Below are 19,358 nucleotides of genomic sequence, written 5' to 3'. Positions count from 1 at the left end.
TTGCCTCAGTCTCCCGAGTAGCTGGGATTATAGGTGTGTGCCTCTCTGCCTGGCTTTTTTTTTTTTTTTTTTTTTTTAAAGATTAATATAAAGTGAATAACGAAAGGTTGTGTTTTGACTTCTTTCACTCTACATTGTGTTTGTGAGATTCATCTGTGTTGTTGCATGTAGCAATATTCATTCCTGTTGTCTTATAATAGTCTCCTATATGAATAAATCACTATTCATCCATTCCAGGGGTGATGGATATTTGGGTTCTTTTGACTTTTTGGGTATTATGTATAATAGTACTGTGAACATTTATGTATATTTTCATTTGGTATACAGGTAAAAATTTCTGTTGGGTATATCAAGGAGTAGAATTGCAGGGTTACCAGATATGCATATGTTTAGCTGTCAGACAGTTGTCCAGAATGGTTGTACCAGTGTATACTCGCACCAGAAGTATATGCATGTTCCAGTTCAGCATCCTCATCAACACTTGTTACTGTCAGTCTTTTAAATTTTAGCCATTCTGGTAGAACATGTAGCGCTATCTTGTTTTAAATTTATATTTTCCTGATGAATAATGAGGCTGAACACTTACTTACAGGCTTTTGAATACCCTCTAAGTAATTATTTGACCATCAAAAAAAAAAGTTTTGTCTTTTTTTTTTTTTAACTGATTCGTAAAAGTTATTTTATGCTCCGATATGAGTACCCTGTTAGTTTTCCATATTGCAGATAGCTCCTATTTTGTGGCTTTTTTAAACACTCTCTCCATTGTGCCATCTGATGAACATTTCAACTTATCAGTCTTTTCCTTTATGTTTAGTGGTTTCTGTGTTCTGTTTAAGAAATTTTTCCCTAATCCTAGATCGTGAGGATATTCTGTATCTACAATCCAACTGGAAATTTTGTGTGTGAATGTGTTTCAGTAGTTTTAAACTAATCTTACCTTTTCTTAGTTTTTCAAGATCTGAGGCTTAAATCCCAAGCACAAGGTGGGAGGCAGTCACATATATTTTCGTGTTCTTTGTAAATTAGTGCAGGATAGGAGATAAAGTTTTTGAATAGCCTTTGGGATTGGAAGCCTTGCCTCCCTACCACGCAATGGCACTTGGTTTTTGTTTTATGTTCTTTGTCCCTTTCATTACTTGAAAGGGTAATCTGCTTGGAATATTACCTCTTCCTCACTCGCAATTAATTCCTTAACTCACCCCAATCTACATTCTGGCTTCACCACTTGCTTGGAACAGCTGACCAAGGTTCCAGTGGCCTTCTTGCCAAAAGAGAGCCGGGGAATTCTCCAGTATCCTTGAACCATTTGCAGGCCTTGAATGTGCCTTCCATGTCTTTCCTACCTCTGTTCTGATTGTGTGACCTTGACAAATTCTCAGCCTCCTGTTTTTTACCCTCTCTATACATTTACATAGCTTCATTTTGAAATCTAATGTCAAAAGCCCACTAGATGTGATTGGGACAGAGCCCTTAAACCCGAGGGCATGAGTCTCTACTTTCAAAGTAGGCCTGACCACTTTTGTTGTTTTGCTTTGATTGTTTTGGTTTTGTATTTAAGACCAAACAAAAATGAGAGCAGCATGGTGAAACCCCGTCTCTACTAAAAATACAAAAGTTAGCTGGGTGTGATGGCACACGTCTGTAATCCCAGCTACTTGGGAGGCTGAGGCAGGAGAATCACTTGAACCTGGGAGGTAGTGGTTGCAGTGAGCCAAAATTACACCACTGCGCTCCAACCTGATGAGAGAGCGAGACTCTGTTTCAAAAAAAAAAAAAAAAAAAAAGAGCAGCCACAACTACAGATTGGATAATTTCTTACAGTTTATATAGCAGTTTTACATGGATCGCCTCATTCGATCCCCTATCACTCGGTCACTCTGTGAGACAGGCATTATTGTTATAGTTATAGAAATGATTAGGTTTTGGAGCTAGCCGTCATTTGGGTGAATGCTTCTGGGTGTTTTTTTTTTTTTTTTTTTTGAAGACGAGCGAAGTGCAATAGTGAGAACGCGGGTGGCGGGTGGGGGAAGAGTAGAACAAGGAGTTACATCTGTGACTGACTGCGAACAGCCCATTGAGATAACTACCTTTGGACCAGTCCATCTGGGACTCTTTGGAGTACTTGGTCCTTCCCCTTTCTGTGGGAACCGTTACTTCTTGGGTTTCAGCAGAGTAAAGGGTAGGTGGGACTGGGAATGGAGGCAAGGTTGGATTCTTTTTTTTTTTTGGAGAGGGAGTCTAGCTGTGTTGCCCAGGCTACAGTGCAGTGGCGTGATCTCTGCACACTGCAACCTCCGCCTCCCAGGTCCAAGTGATTCTCCTGCCTCAGCCTCCTGAGTAGATGGGATTACAGGCACCCGCCACTATGCCCAGCTAATTTTTGTATTTTTAGTAGAGACGGGGGTTTCACTGTGTTGCAGGCTAGTTTTGAACTCCTGACCTCGTGATCTGCCTGCCTAGGCCTCCCAAAGTGCTGGGATTACAAGCGTGAGCCACTGTGCCCGGCCCAGAGTTGGATTCTTTTTGGATATTCAGAAACTTGCCAGTAATCATTAATTTCTCCAATCCCTGCCTCAAGAACTAGTACTAAATAAATTTTGGTGGTTGGTTGCCTGGATGTGATAAACAAGTTTATTCCAGGATCTACTTTAAAATGATTCAGCACAAGAAGTTGTGAAGAGAGATGATTTGCAGATGTGTCCTTAGTTTCCAGGAACACATTTTGGCTCCAGAAGAACTATTGATTTATTTTAACCTTCACTATTTTTCTTCATTATTCTGCATCTTCCCACAGCCTGTTTATTTTAAATAGCAAACCCTTTTTTTGAATGAAATGGCATACCTGACTCGATTTATGAAACAGACTATGGCGTTCTTTTATTTATGTACGTTCATTTTAGAAGTTTGTATTTATAGCATTTATTTATAAAGTCAGTGAGAACAGTGAGGCTGTTTTGGTCAACACAAACACTTGAAAGAGATTTTAGAAGATTGCAGTCTGATTTTAGCTTCACTTTTAAGAAGAGGCTTGGTTTAAGAGGCTTGGATTTTATTTCTGGGTTTGGAAAAAATAGATAGTTTTTAATAAAACAGCTTGGCTTGCAAGCCAAGGATATTTTTTAGTTAAATCGGTATGGAAGTTCGAAAAAGGAGTGGGGGGTTAATCTTTATTCTAATATAAAGCGCTTTAACTCACAAGCACTAAAACTGTTGTACAATAATTGATCATTCAGTGTGTCACAGTATAGGTGTCATTGCAGAGCCATCGTTCTGTGACCTCAGTGTGGGAGGGACAGATGTGCCTTGCACTGTAAAACCGTGGCCTTGTGTTCTGTGTAGTGCATTTGCGTGTGTTGGTTGGTGTGCACACACTTGTGAATAAAGTCTGATTCAGCTTCTGTAATTGGTACTGAAAAGTGCTGGTTTTTCCATAGAGATGAAAAGTTCCTCAGTCTTCACAAAGTCAATCACCTGATGGAGGTCTCTGGTTTATTACAGTTTGACATGTGACACATTTGAGTGTGGGCTTGTTTTACCGTCAGTTCTCAGTCCATGGGTAATGGAGAGGATATGGGGAAGGGAGGTGGTTAGGAAGAAAGAAGTTAAGAAATAATTAAACAATCAGAACTGCTGCTGGCTCTTGCTTATCTCTGGGGTAGAATTATACCAGTGATGACTCAAATGGTTTGGGAATGGAGTGTTAACTCAAGGTCGTTGGGAGGACTGAGATCCCGGTACTTGAGTTAGAATAAAGGAAGTGGGTTTTGGGGCTCCATATAGAACCTCAAAGGGAGAGGGTGAACCCTGGGGGCCTTGGGCTTCCTCTCCTCTCATTTCCAACCTGAGCAGTTCTACTGAGAGTCTGGTTCTCACTGTGGATCTGTGGTTTATAGGTGCTAATTTTGAATCCCTATTTAGCTTCATTCTCAGCTGCACTTTAATCTCTGTGAGCTTGAGAATTGACTGTGACTCCTGCAGTGCCTTCAAAAGACCTCCAAAAATCTGTGGTCAGGTGTAGTGAGTGACTCCCACTTGTAGTGCCATTGCTTTGGGAGGCTGGGACAGGAAGATCGCTTGAGTCCAGGAATTCAAGACTGTAGCACTATGATCGAAGCACTGTACTCCAGCCTGGGCAACAGAGACCCTGTGTCTTAAAAAAAATCTCTCCCCGGTCCCCCCAGAGAACCCCTGAGAATTCATGAAGCAGTTTGATATAAGTGCTCTGAATCAAAATATGGTAAATTATTCAGACACAGGGAAAATGTTTCAGGGATGGATAATCAATGAGGAGCGCTTGCCTTTTGGAGTCTGCCTACTCTGCCCATTCAGGAAGGGCCAGGGGCTGCTAATTTGCTTTGAACCATTATTCTAGAGTTGAATTTTAAATTTCCCCTTTCCTTAGGATACCTAATTGCAAATCAGCTGCACAGTAGCATGAATTTATAGAGGATGCAACAGCATTGGGTTTCGAGCCAGCTGGGAAATTCCCTTCAGTTTTTCTGGTGTATACCATGCATTTGAAGAATGTTGAACCAAGTTGTTTTGAGGAAGTAAATTGCTCTTGCTGTTGAATGTGATCTAGAAGGAACTGAGAAACAATGGAACTGAAGATGCAGTTTATTGATTTTTTTTTTCAAATTCCTTTGTTAGGCATCTGAAGAAGCCTCTCTCAGGGCACTGGAAAGTCTGATGACAGAATTTTTTCACGATTGTACGACCAATGAAAGAAAACGTGAGATAGGTAAGTGGAGCATTGACTTGAAAGAGGGATTTATAAAGAAGAGGTCCCTGTAGGGAGGAAGAAGTTGTTAGTAGCCGTGACTGGTCAAGTCTGCATGCTTTCCCCTTGAGTTCTTTCTCTTTTTGCTCTGTTTCTGCTGGCTGGTGGCTGGGGAGGTCTGTAAATCCAACTGCAAGGGCATAGTGATGGGTTTTCTTTCCTTTGGTCAAGTAGAAATTTCCTTTGGTCAAGTGGAAAACCCCTCCACTTGACCAAAGGAAAGAAAACCCATCACTATGAATCTTAATTTCAGCAGTGTTTTTGAACTTTTGTATAAGAAGCCTGTCACTTTTTTTGGTTGGGGGTCGAGGGTGGGGTAGGACAGAGCTATGTTGCCCAGGCTGGTCTTGAATTCCTGGCCTCAAGTGATCCTCCTGTCTCAGCTTCCTGAATAGCTGGGATTATAAGTGCCAGCCACCGCGCCTGGATGATTATTTAAATAAAAGCAACAACAACTTAGGAAAGTATAAAAATGAATATGTTCTGCTGTGTAGTGTTCTGATCTGAACCTAATAGTGCCTAGAAATCCCATAGCTGGTATTGCTTTTGGGGGCTTCCCACTGCCTGGGCAATAGAGCCAGATCCTGTCTCCAAACTTTTTTTTTTTTGAGACGAAATCTCACTCTGTTGCCCAGGTCGGAGTACAGTAGGTGATCTTGGCTCACTGCAACCTCTGCCTCCTGGATTCAAGCGATTCTCCTGCCTCAGCCTCCTGCGTAGCTAGGATTGCTGGCACCCACTACCACGCCTGGCTAATTTTTTGTATTTTTAGTAGAGACGGGGTTTCACCATGTTAGCCAGGTTGGTCTTGAACTCCTGACCTCAAGTGATCTGCCCGCCTAGGCCTCCCAAAGTGCTGGGATTACAGGTGTGAACCACCATGACTGGCCGTTAGTCTTCGTTATTCTGACACTCGACTGTATTCTTTGAAGTCTTTTTTTAAGCTTATAATTGAAATGCTTTTGATTCTTTTAGTTTTTGATTTGCAAATCAAATATTGCTCACCTTCTATGTTCATGAATTGAACGTGAAACCTTCTGGACGTGTTCATATGCGAATCTGATCTTAAAACAAATTTAAGTAGCCAGATGTTCCAGATGCCGAATTTGAGTGCAGGCTGGGGGAATCCTGGGGTTTGGTTCTATACAGTGGGTTTGTCTTAGTTCAGTTCTCTTTGTACCTCGTCCTTGTAGCTTTATTTGAGTGTGTAGGCTTGGACCACTTACTGCTTCTTTTCTACGGTCTTAGGATAAACTTAGGCTTTTCCTAGTTTGGCAGAGAAAGAAAGGAAGCGTTTTCAAGGGGCTCCACCCACCCTCTAGCAAAAGTAAATCAACGCTCTAGAAATTGATGGAGCTGTTAGCAGGACTATGTGGTCACTATAGAGTGGAGGAAATAGAAGCATCAGGGAGGAGCATTGACTCACTTGGGGTCAGATTCAGTCTAGAACAGAGCCCAGAGTTCCTCCATTCCGGTCTGGTTTGACCTCACCTTTGGGATTCACAGAAACCTTTGCCTAATTATTAGGGCAGGCTGTTAGCTTCCTTTTATGGAATTGTAATTAACTTCTATTTTTATTCAAATAATTTTTTTGACTGGTCATAGTGGCCCATGCCTGTAATCTCAACACTTTGGGGAAGTCAAGGCGGGTGAATCACTTGAGCCCTGGGGTTTGAGACCAGCCTGGGCAACAAAGCAACTCCATCTCTATAAAAAAAAGTTTCCTCCCTTTTTTTATATCTCCTTAGGAAAACAGCAACCTTGAGTGCTGTGGCATCCTATAGAGAACTTTAGTCTTTAGTCATGAGCCCTCTTTGGAATGATCTAAAATTAAGAGGCTTAGATTTTATTTTATTTTTATTTTTTACTTTTTTTAAATATACATATTTTTAGAGATAGGGTCTTGCTCTATCACTCAGGCTGCGGGTAGTGGCATGATCATAGCTCATTGCAACCTCGGCCTCCTGTGCTAAAGCCTCAGGCACACCATAGCATGTTCATTTTGACACTTTCTTGAGTTGTTGGATTTTTTTTTTTTCTTTAAATAGCCATCTGGCTGTAGTGGCTCACGCTTATAATCGTAGCTATTCAGGTGGCTGAGACAGGAGGATCACTTGAGGCTAGGAGTTAAAAGACCAGCCTGGACAACATAGCAAGGTCTCCTCCTGCCTCAGCCTCCTGAGTAACTAGGACTACAGGTATGTACCACCATGTCAAGTTAAGTGTTTCATTGTTTTGTAGAGACAGGGTCTTGCAATGTTGCCTAGGCTGGTCTTTGAACTCCTGACCTCAAGCAGTCCTCCTGCCTCAGCCCCTCAAAGTGCTAAGATTACAGATGTGAGCCACTGTGCCTGGCCTTTTCATGGATTTTTAAATGAGACTGACTACTTCATTGCATTTAGGTTACGTTGTAGGGAACTAGCAGAACAACTACTTGAGGATTAGAACAAGCTGCTTTGTGTTCTGCTTCCAGAGGCTTTCTAGAATCTCTCAAGGGTGTGGGCCTTTGTACTTTTCCCCTTTTTTGGATTATATTTCTTGACCAGTGCAGCAGTTCAAGGTGACTGAGGGACAGTATGTCCAGAAACATGATGGTAGCCCCGTAATGCTTGCTGCCTTGTGGATTCTGGCTGATGCCATCAGCAGCCTAAGGAGGAGGAAAATCGATTCTAACCAATGTGATGTGTGGACAGGGCCGCTCTTGTCACAGATTGATTCACTTTTTTGGTGGCGGTGTTTTAAAATAAAACGAGTCCAAATGAAGAGTTAGCCTTTTTGAATTCTCTTGTATTTTTTCCTTTCTTATTTTGGTAGGGTTAGTCTTAATCTTTTCTTTTTCTGCCTTTCTAGCCATCATTTTGTGTGTGTGAACAATGTACTCCACTGAAGATTTGTAGAGGAATGGAGAGGCGCTAGAATGTAGCTCATATCCAGAGGAAGTAAGTTAGCTGGCAGTTTAAAGAAGATGGAATGGTACTCTGAACATTCAAGCCACACATTAGCATAAATAAGAATGTTAGCAGTGAAAGTTTCTCTGCCTAGAGAAATATCCATAGCAAGGTTATTGGCTTTAGATGGCTGAAGACATTGTCAGTGTCCATGGCCACCTCAGATGCGAAAAAAAAATTGTATGATTTATTCTATCTTGAAGAATCGCTGGTTATGCAGAGAGGCATGTTTCAATAGTAATAATAAGACAGCCCAGCCTTGTCTTAATTTCGTGTATTTTCATAGTTTTCTTTTGTTGCCGTTTAACTTTTCCAGAGGAGCTTCTTAATAACTTTGCCCAGCAAATAGGAGCCTGGAGATTCTGCCTGTACTTTCTCTCCAGCACTAGGAATGACTATGTAATGATGTACAGTTTAACAGTTTTTGAGGTAAGTTGTCAGTAATTTTATACTCTTATGCAAAGGATTTTGTAGTTGTGTTACCATATCATCGGCACCAGGCTGGAGTTGTGCTGTGCTGGGAGAGGGTAGCTCAGCTCCGGGACATCGTCCCACATACTCTCTTTATGTAGCAGTCTGGTGTTTGGGGCACCTTCCATCTTCCACACTAGAAAGGTAAGAGGGATGGTTGACTTTAGGGTTAAGTAGGTAGGTCATTTGTGGTAATATGTAACGATTCCCTGCCTATTATTGTTGGTAAGGGAAAGATAATTAAAGAAAAACATTTTAGGAGGAGAGATGATAACTGTAATACCATCATCCCCAACCACAAAGAGTTTTATTTGTATCACCTCTCTTCCAATCCTTGTCTTCCGTGCACACCTTTTAAAAAATCTAACTATAATCACATTGCCCATGCTATTTTGTATTCTGCTTTTCCCCACTTAACTTTATCTTATATCCCCATATGTGGTTACGACCTTTATTCATCAAGCCATCCTCCTGTTTTTGATCGTTGAAGTTGTTTCTGCCATTATATTTTGGTGGCCATTAGAGACAGGGGTATAAAAAAGTGCACATACAGCTTTTTGTTTCTGTTGTCTGGCAGTTCTTAGAAATGGGATTGTTGTGTCATAAGATTTAAATACTTTTATTATTCTTATTGCTAAATTGCCCCAAACCTTTCTTTAAAAAGGGGTTCTTGTTTATTGAAGTGGTATAACTACTTTCGGAATGAAAACCAGTTATTTTTGTGTATAGATTGTTAACTTAAAAGATGTATATTTGTTTTTCAGAATCTGATCAATAAAATGTGGCTTGGGGTCCCATCTCAGGATAAGATGGAAATCCGTAGCTGCCTGCCCAAACTCCTTTTGGCTCACCATAAAACCTTACCTTACTTTATACGGAACAAGCTCTGCAAAGTTATTGTTGATATTGGACGTCAGGATTGGCCCATGTTCTACCACGACTTTTTTACTAACATTTTACAGGTAAGGATATGCCCAAGGAAACTTTATCTTGTAAATAGTTTGTTTGTTAAAGTGCTTATTTCCTTGTCCTCAAGAGGACTTTAAAGATTAGCATTTTGGAACTGCAGTAGTGAGGTTATTGTAGGACAGATTGTTGTATTCACTTAACTTCGTATTTCTAAGGCATATTATATCTTTGTGCAGTGAAGAAAGTGGGCAGGGGGTAGGGGGAAGACCTAATCTCCTTGTTAACCTCTTGTGCAATTCTGTTCAGCCAGGATTTGAAAGCCTGTTAGGTGCTGTATCGGATGTTGGGGATACAAGGGTGAGGTCTTCAGTAGTTTCAGAATTTAGTGGGGGAAATAGCTGTGCAAAGAGTAATTATTCAACAATATGGTAATTATTGTGGAAGTATATGCAGAATGCTGTGGTGGCATAGCATGTAGACCTGGTATTGTTGGGCTGAGATGTGAGATGGTGAAGTAGTAGAGCAAGGGGCTAGATTGATGGGCAGAGGCCAGTCCAGGAAGGGTTGGGGGGTCCCATTGTGCGATTCGTAGTCCTTCCTAGGGAGCTAATGAAAAGTTTTGAGAAGGGAGAAAACATGGCTACATGTTTATGATGGAATGATGGCTAGTAGCTGGGGTCTGGATTGCAGAGGGATGAGGTGAGAAGGAAGGAGGCAGGATGAAGATGATCTAAACCAAAAGGAGACAACCTGGTAGGTGGTAGGTGGAGGTGAGGCACCCAGGGAACAGGGGCAGGAGGCCAGTGGCCCTAGGTGAGAGGGGTCAGAAGGGAGGAATCTAGAATGACTTCTAGTTTTCTGGCTCAGATAGATTTTTCAGGCCAAGGTTGAAAGAAGGGGAATGAGTTTGGGCAGAAGATGGTGAATTCAGTTTGATAGAAAATGCATTTAAAATTTGTGTGTTCCTTCTGTGTAATAAGTAGTGAGACAATAGAAAGTGTGGATGTGGGTTTAGGATTTAGAAGTCAGAAGGGAGTAGTTGGGACCTAAATGCTATGAGGGAGATGCTATTGCTCATTTCCTGTGATGAAGTTGGAAACATTTTCATGTTATTGAGCTAGTCTTGAGTATGCAGGAAATGGGTATTATATACAGTTTATGGAAATAAAGTTCTTTGAAAATTGGTTATAGTCTCAGTCACTGTAGGATTTTCCAGAAAAATATCATCTTCTTATGTTCTGCCTGCTCTTCATATAAATCATTTTAATGATGCAGCAATTAGAAAAGAATTCAGTATCCACAGTGCTTCTCTCAGATAGTCACTCAAAGGGGCACAAAAATGCTTCACTTAGTTTTGTTTTGTATAGTGTTTCATTTATCTAGAGATTTATGGGATTGTTACTGCAAAGGAGATTCATGCCTTTATTCAAATAGTCAACTGTTTGTTGAACACTAAGTACCTGAGGGGATATAGTAATGAACAAACACCAAACTGCCTTCCTGGAGTTTATTATCTCAGGGCGGGGACAGGGGCATCAACAAACAATAAGCAGGTACACAGTTGGAGGCATTTATAAGCATTATGATGAAAACTCAATCCAGGGAAAGGTAAAGAAACCAGCGGGGGTTGTATTTAGATGGGTTGCTTGTAGAAGGCCTTTCTGGGACAGACATTTGAGCAGAAACCTGAGTAGGGGTGATGGGATGAACCATATAGGTATCTAGGGGGACAGTATTTTGGGCAGTGAGAATAGCAAGTACAGAGAACCTAAGGAATGGCAAGCAGGCCAGTAGCCCTGGACGGGGGCACAGGGCGGGAGACATTTTCCTGCTGTCTGTCCGATATACTTGCCTTCACTCCAAGTTGAGGATGGTTATGGTAACTCTCTCTATGGCTCTCTTAAGTGGGAGCTAGGGAAGCCCACTGGAGACAGGAAAGACCAAGAGGGTTGGGAGTCTAAGTGCATCTTTTCCTGGGTTCGTTAGTGGTACGTCCTGTGACAAGAAGCGAGGGACCTTGAGACAGAGAGTCACAGGCTTGATGATAGCAGGTGTGGAGGAGCTACAGTTCCACTGTTGGGATTGGTCCTTTTGAAGAACAGACTGTTTCCTGGCTACATTTGAAGTATAATTATTTGTAATAAATGAGGATTTGGAAGGGCACTTTTAGGTGAAGGGTTCCTGGAGGTTTAAAAAGGCTAGTTGTCCTCTGTTCTCCACTGCCGCCCCTTTCCAACCCCTTCAGAAATGACTCGTTTAACCTCATTTAGCTTTCCTGACTTTGAAACACCATAGAGTAGAAAGAGCCAGACTAAGGCAGCAGGTTTGAGTTCTGCACCCAACTTCATGTAAAGTCATCTTTTTCTTTACTTTTAATATATAGAGATAGAGTCTCACTATGTTGTCCAAGCTGGTCTTGACCTTTTGGCCTCAAGTGATCCTCCTGCCTTGGCTTCTCAAAGTGCTAGGATTATAGATGTGAGCCACTGCCCCTAGCCTGAAGTCCTCTTTGATTTTAGCAACTCTCCCACTTACGTAAACTTCTGTTTCTTTCTTTGTAAAATGAGAGGGTTGGACTAAGTGATCTTCGAAACCCGTTCCAGTTGTGTTATGTCCTGCTTCTTATTTATTCTTGTGGACTAGACAATGGCATATAAGCCTTGTCAAGAATGATCAGTGCTCAATTGCTGACATTTCTGATAATAGAGTGGAGTCATCCCTTTGTATCTGTGGGGGATTGGTTCCAGGAACCCCTTGGATACCAAAATTCATGGATGCCGAAGTCCCTGATACAAAAAGGCATAGTTTGCATGTAACCTATCACATCCTTTCGTATAGGTTAAACCATCTCTAGATTACTTCCAATACCGAATACAATGTAAATGCTCTGTAAATAGTTGTTATGTGGAATTGTTTAGGGAATAATGACAAGAAAAAACTGTATATGTTAGTATAGATGTAGCCATCCTTTCTTCTTTTTCCTGATTATGTTCTGTCTGTGGTTGTTTGAACCCTGGGATACAGAACTCATGGATATGTAGGGCTACCTGTAAACTTTTTCTTCAGGTATTGGTAACTAATTCCAAACTGGTTCTGGAATCCATTTCACCATCACATGATCCTTTGAGTAAATCATCTAAAAGGTTTTTTCTTTTTTTTTGGCTCATGATGTGTTTGCACTCTGGAGTGCATGGTTTTGTGTTTTCTGAACTCTGACAGTTTGTTGGGTGGTAGCTGTGCAGTTTTTGTTATGATTGTGGTGACCACCACGACAGGATAGAGAGGGGTTGATTTGGGCTCCCAGGAAGAAACTTACTGTGCTGTGGGTTGGTTATGCCCTTTCTAGGCTGCTGGAGAGATCATCGAAATTGAAACTGACCCCTTTCCTTCCCACCAGACTGCACATATGCCAGCACACACATGACACCAACAGTTCTAGAACCTGTTCTTTACATTCCTGAAGTCTGCTGAGCAGAACCTGTGGTCACATTGTGCCTGGGGCCAGATACTTAAGGGGCAAGCAGCATAGGAGAGAATTGCTGTTTCTTTTATTGGGTTGTGTATGGAACGTTTTCAGAAGTTCACACTAGAAACCTGAACTTGTTCTTCAACCTACGGGAGCTTATTGTCTGTTAGATTGCAGAAATTACCTATGTTACAAGCTTAAATTATAGATGTGAAGATGGTAAACGAAACACCATTTTAATAAAAAGCTTTCTGGGTACAAAGCTAATGAGAAGACAACACATTTTATCAAGCTCTTTTTCAAGTAAAGAATAGCTTTCTTTTTTCACCTGGCTTCTTGCCTGACCTTCTCCCCTTCCTATAAATGGTAAGAGAAAGGAGAGCTTGCAGATAGATTTTCCATATCACAGGGGATTTTTATTTCTGGGAAGCACAGCATTTCATATTTATAGGAGAGTGTATATTGCCAAATGGGATATTTGGCGTTGTGAATCATTTCCAGCTGAGAGAGTAAGAATGAGGACTGGAGGGGAAAATAGAGATGAAAGGTAGAGGAGAAAGAAAGGAAAAGGAGGAAGTAATGGGAATCTTTTAGAATATAGACTGATAAGCCAGAGGTCTCCAGATGAAAGAGGTGGTTACCAAAGATCAGTTCTATTTCATTGCATAAAGAGAAATTTCCTGTCCCCCCATGCTGCATTATTTGAATTTAAGTCAGTGTTAGAAATAGTTGCAGTTTGTAGAAAATGAAAAGAAAGATTGTGGAGGATATACGAAGTTTTAGTGTTCAAGAGACCTGAATTTGTTTGGAGCGTTTTAGATGCATCATTCATTGCTGCTGGTTACCTAGTGCTGCTTCTGAAGACACTCGAATTTACCTTAAATTCCCATTATTGAGTACTTGTCCTGCTCTTTAGGGATGAGCTTTTCCTTGCTCTGTGATAGGGAGAATTATTTGTAAGGTAAAGGAATGTACCCTGTATTTCCTTTTTTTTTTTTTTGAGACAAAATCTTGCTGTGTTGCCCAGGCTGGAGTACAGTGGTGCGATCTCAGCTCATTGCAACCTTTGCCTCCTGGGTTCAAGTGATCCTCTTGTCTCAGCCTCCTGGGTAGCTGGGATTACAGGTGTATGCCACCACGCCCAGCTAATTTTTTTGTACTTTTAGTAGAGATGGGATTTCACCATGTTGGCCAGGCTGGTCTCAAACATCTGACCTCGTGATCCTCCCACCTCGGCCTTCCAAAGTGCTGGGATTACAGGCGTGAGCCACCGCGCCCAGTCAAGAGCATTGTTTTCTAGCTGCTTTTAAGTTCATGGTGTTAGAATTTTGTCCATAAAATATGATGGAGTGTATTTTGAATGGTTAAAAAAAAGCTACCTAAATATCCTCCAAGTGAAGTTTCTAAAGTGTTGATTTATGTTCATATAAGATTAAACACACACAGATGCTTCACAGCTTAATGCTACTGAGTCCTCTTTGTACTTTATGAGTCCAACACTCTGCTCAAAATGTGCTTTTTCCTGGCAGTTGATCCAGTCCCCTGTGACAACCCCCCTCGGGCTGATCATGTTGAAGACAACTTCAGAAGAGCTTGCTTGTCCCCGTGAGGACCTCAGTGTGGCTCGGAAGGAGGAGTTACGGAAGCTGCTACTGGACCAGGTGCAGACAGTGCTTGGGCTACTGACAGGTGAGCAACATGGCAGTGCCCAGAGATCGAGGCCTGCTTACAGAAGCCCAGAGTTCAGGCCTTGGCACTCAGCAGTTTTGGGCACTTGTTTGTGCTATTTCTGAGATAGCCTGAAAATGGGAAGCTGCATTCCCAACACCTGTAGTCCAGTGTCTAGCACACAGTAGGACCGCAAAATAGATTTGTACCTTATTTTCCTCATAGTCTTTCACTAATTGGTCCTCCCTGTAACTGTGATCAGTGAGGTAGAGTCCAGGTCATAGGAGTATGCTTAAGTGCCGATCGCTACATGGTAAGTTAGGTGGGTGGCAAGCACTCTATTTAAAATAGTTTGAATTGAAGATCAGGAGAAGTTGGAGTAGGAGGATGTGAAAATTTCCCATTCTGGGTAAGGAAGTGAGATGTGGTGTGGAGCCAGCCCCTTGTGCACTAGGTTGTAGTTGTATGTAGCATTTTGTCTCTTCTGTTTGATGAGAGCCTCGTGACAATATGTAAAGGGTAAGAATAAACAGAAAGCAAACCACAACAGGAGACAGGAAGGTAGGAGGAGAGGGGAGTACCCTGGGTGCCCGGGGTGGCCTCTCTGTGCTACCTCGAGACCTATTTGCTAGGGAGGCATGTATGCAGTGCCTGGCCATGAGGCCCTGGGGGTGCTGGGAGCCTGGGCTTGCTAGTTGAGGGAATCTCGTAGTAAAAAGAAGTGTTTTTAACTCTTAACTCCTCTATCCAGGCTTCTTCTCATATGTCTAGGAACTTTGTTTTTTGTATCTCCAGTTCAGTGCTTGGCATGTGGTAGGCACTTAAAATTGGCTGAAAGAACCATTGATTTAAAATGTAAACTTGGGTTAGTGCAGTAGCTCATGCCTGTAATCCCAGTGCTTTAGGAGGCTGAGGTAGGAGGATCACTTGAGCCAGGAGTTTGAGACCAGACTGTCCAACACATTGAGACCCCCATTTCTGGGGAGGGGAATGTTAGCTGGGTGTGAGATGCAAGCCTATAGTCCCAGCTATTCAGGAGGCTAAAGCAGGAGGATTGCTTGAGCTCAGGAGTTTGAGGCTGCACTCCAGCCTTGGTGATAGAGGAGGGTGATACGCCCTCCCCCCCACCTTTTTTTTTTTGAGATGGAGTTTCGCTCTTGTTACCCAGGCTGGAGTGCAATGGCGCGATCTCGGCTCACCGCGACCTCTGCCTCCTGGGTTCAGGCAATTCTCCTGCCTCAGCCTCCTGCGTAGGTGTGATTACAGGCACGCGCCACTGTGCCCAGCTGATTTTTTGTATTTTTAGTAGAGACGGGGTTTCACCATGTTGACCAGGATGGTCTTGATCTCTTGACCTCGTAATCCACCCGCCTCAGCCTCCCAAAGTGCTGGGATTACAGTCATGAGCCACCGCGCCCGGCTCCTTTTTTTTTTTTTTAAAAAAATCTTGATATTTGCTGCCCCAACCCCTTCCTAAAGCCCCAGGGGTAAACCTAAACCTTCAGAGTATTTATTCGTTTAAAGCACTTTTTTTTTCTTTTTCCTTTTTTTTGAGATAGGATGTCTCTCTGTTGCCCAGGCTAGAGTGCAGTGATGTGAACATGGCTCAGTGCAGCCTCCAATTTTGGGGCCTAAGCTATCCTTCCACCTCAGCCTTCCAAGAAGCCGGAACTCAGGCATGTGGCACCGTGCCTGGCTAAGTTTTGTATTTTTAGTAGACACAGAGTCTCTCTGTATTGCCCAGGCTGATCTCTAACTCTTAGGCTCAAGTGATCTCCTGGTTTAGCCTCCAAAAGTGCTGAAACTACAGGCATGCGCCTACTGTGCCTGGCTTCAAGCACATTTTTTGACACCCCAACTAAATGTTAAATTTCTAATGTTAGGGACCATGTTTTATAACTGTGTTCTACTGTGCCTAGCAGCATATTAAATATTTTAAAAATTGAGATAAAATTAATCATTTTAAAATGCATTATTGACTGGCTTTTAGCACGTTCTTGAGGTTGTGCAACCTTCTCCAATGTCCGATTCCAGAACATTGTCATCACTGTAAAAAGAAGCCTCGTACCCATTCACAGTACCCTCCATTCTCCTCTCCCCCCGTCCCTGGCATTCACTAATCTACTTAGTCTGTCTCTATGGATTTGCCTTTTTTGGAATTCTCATAAGAATGAAAGCATACAATATGTGATCTTTTGTGTTTGGCTTCTTTCACTTAGCATAATGCTTTCAATATTTATCCAGGTTTTAATATGAAAAATTTGAGAATAAGGTATTTTCAGAAGCCTTTATGATCACCTTATGTTCCTGGTTCTGTAGGTACAAAGAGGAACAAAACACAGTTCCCACCCTCGGGTAATTTACTCTTGAGCAGGGAGAGACAAGTAAACAGTGAAAGGTGTTTTAAAAGCTATAATAGAGTCATGTTTTATGTGCAGCAATTCCTGGAGGAGGTGACAGCTGAATGGAATTTTGATGGACAGGCACGTGGCGTTTAGTCTCGTGGTGGAAAGGTCAAGTTGAAATTGAGAGGAGGAGAGCAGGTCAGAGGTTGAGGGGGACGCATGTAGAAGGAACAGCAGCTGGATGAGCATAGCAAGGCCACATCTGTGGGGTGGGCTGAAGGCTGGGTCAGGTGAGGCTAAATGAGGCCAGCAGAGGCCAGAATTTCTGGCCTGTTTCCTGCGTGAGGAACGAAAGAGGTTTGGTAGCAGGTTTGTGGGGAATGAAAAGTTGTGTTTGGGATATGCATGTAGCGTTGTCCAGGAAGCAGGTAGACATGCAGCTCTGTGATCGTGTTGCCTTATTTTCGGAGCCCTCGTCATATGACGCAGAGCTTGGTGTATATAGTCAAGGTGAGTTTGGGCCAAGAATGAGAGACTTGAGAAGCTTCAGAATATATTTTCTTGAAGCCATGGCAGTGGATGAGTCACTCCAGCAGTGAGAGTGAAATGAGAGGAGAAGCAGGCCAGTAAGGGAACCTGGGGAAACATGCATGTTTAAGTGACTCATGGGCAGAGAATGGAGGTAATAGTGAAATGGATGGAATCGAGTTCAAAGAAACCAGAGAAAAGCCAGGAAAGAGTGGTGCTACGGGCTCAGAGAAGGGTTTAGGCTATGGCCTGTAATGGTCAAGGAGGATGGGGATTAAGTGACTGGTCAGTGTACGCAGCAACCAGGTGACTCTGGCAAAGACCAGTGCTGGAGGCAACAGTGGGGAGAGGCCACACTGCAAGGCCACAGTGAAGCAGTGGAGAGCCAAAAGATAGCTGTGAAGTCCAGAGGCACAGCTGCTAGCTGGAGGAGGACGTGGTCAAGAGAGGGATGTTCAAATACTGAAGTTTGAGCAAAGGTATCAAGAAACTTTCTCTAAATCTGAATTTTATATGCTGGACATTATTTCTCTTATAACTCTGTTTCTCCTTTCTTGGTAGGTATCTTGGAGACTGTCTGGGACAAACACAGTGTTACTGCTGCCACTCCACCACCATCCCCAACCTCAGGAGACAGTGGTATGGTCTGCCTGCTAGCCAAGGCATTCTTCTTTTTAAATGTTAATTGGAGGCAGGTGTGGTCGCTTGCACCTGTAGTCCTCCATACTGAGGAGGCTGAGGTGGGAGGATCACTAGAGGCCAAGAGTTTAAGACCAACCTGGGCAACATAGAGTCCATCTCTATTTTTAAAAATTACATTAAAAAATAGTCCTTTTGATCATCTGCCAAAAAAAAACTGCTAGGTTGTTGCCCTCATTTTCTTTTGCTCAAATGTCGTGACTATGTGCTTCTGCTGAGATTGGTATGAGCCTTTGGGTTCACACGTCTGCTTGTCCTTCTGCAGGGATGGCAGGAGGCGGGCAGTAGCCCACAGGAGAGGACATAGAAGTAGGAATGTTGAGTGCGTTCTTCCTCGTTGGACTAACGTTGGCCAAGCCAGAGTGGGGACCAGGATGCAGTAGTTAGCATTGAATCGATATTGGTTAGGAGTCATTTGGTAAAGCCAAGTATATTTGCAGAGGCTATTAAATAGTTTACTGGTTGCTGTTGTTATTGTCCACAGTTATATTAATTAATATCTGCTTCAAAATTCAGAGTGCAGTTCATCTAAAGATGACTACTTTCAAGGATGGATGGAAAGAGGAAATTGTATCTGAACAGGAACCTTAGTTTCTAAATGCTGCTGTTTACACTAAATGATCACAGATGCTTTTCCAGCAGAGTACGTCCTGTGAATTGGCACATATTTCTTCCTCTACTGTAAAGGTTGATGTGGCTAATGAGAAATATTTCTACATCTTCTCCTTTACTTCAGGGAGATAGGCTGTTGACGTCAGACATCTCTAAGCCCAAGCTGTTTTCTGTAGCCTGCTCTTAGTATGTGGAAATTGAAATTCTTGCAGAGTTACTCTAGAATTGGAAATATATCAGGAAGTTTTGAGTAGTGCTCTTAGTGCCCTAATTATTACAAATTTTCTTTATCTTACTTGGATTAAAGATTATTAGCGGGCCATTTGTCATACTGCTTAGATTAAAAAATAGAGTTCTAGAGCACATTATAAGCTCATAGGAAATGGAACTTTGTATTTGCTGGCAAACCTTTATTCTTTAGGTAGATATTTGAGGTGGCTCGGCAGATTTCTATTTTGCAGTATCTGGATGATTAAAGAAACATTTGGAAATGATTCAGAGGTTTGATTTTATGAGTGAACGAATACCTTGGAATATCCGCAGTTAAGTTTGTCATTTCATGTAAATTCTGTTTGCGAAGATGAGTTCTTTTTTTGAGACAAGGTCTTCTCTGTCACCGAGACTGGAGTGCAGTGGCGGTGATCATGACTCACTGCAGCCTCGAATCCCTGGGCTCCAGCGATCCTCCCATCTCAGCCTCCCAAGTAGCTGGGACCACAGGTGTACACCAACATGCCCAGCTAATTTTTGTATTTTTTGTAGAGATGGGGTTTTGCTGTGTTGCCCAGGCTGGTCTCAAACTCTTGAGCTTAAGCAATCTGCCTGCCTCAGCCTTTCAAATTGCTGGGATTACAGGTGTGAGCCACCATACCCAGCCAAGATTAGTTCTTTGGAGTTAGATTTGTTTTACACACTTGAGTACTTGGTATGTA

The 19,358-nt window shown here is 42.4% G+C and overlaps 1 protein-coding gene across 8 annotated transcripts in view; it reads left to right on the top strand.

Annotated features, from left to right (window-relative positions):
* The window catches only part of XPO6 (exportin 6), a 119,180-nt gene that overhangs the window by 38,104 nt on the left and 61,718 nt on the right, over positions 1–19,358 (top strand). For 5 of the 8 annotated variants that reach the window (XM_035267258.3, XM_035267257.3, XM_078345007.1 and 2 more), the window contains 5 exons: positions 4,651–4,741; positions 8,045–8,157; positions 8,964–9,161; positions 14,104–14,263; positions 17,677–17,754. In XM_035267258.3, the coding sequence (XP_035123149.1) occupies positions 4,651–4,741; positions 8,045–8,157; positions 8,964–9,161; positions 14,104–14,263; positions 17,677–17,754 (640 nt within the window). Of the gene's footprint in view, positions 1–4,650; positions 4,742–7,630; positions 7,720–8,044; positions 8,158–8,963; positions 9,162–14,103; positions 14,264–17,676; positions 17,755–19,358 lie in introns of all 8 variants that reach the window. The other 3 variants (XM_078345010.1, XM_078345008.1, XM_078345009.1) reach the window with 1 other exon arrangement.

This window comes from Callithrix jacchus, chromosome 12, assembly GCF_049354715.1.
Source record: "Callithrix jacchus isolate 240 chromosome 12, calJac240_pri, whole genome shotgun sequence".
Taxonomy (NCBI): Eukaryota; Metazoa; Chordata; class Mammalia; order Primates; family Cebidae; genus Callithrix; species Callithrix jacchus.
This window is presented reverse-complemented; position numbering and strand designations above follow the sequence as displayed.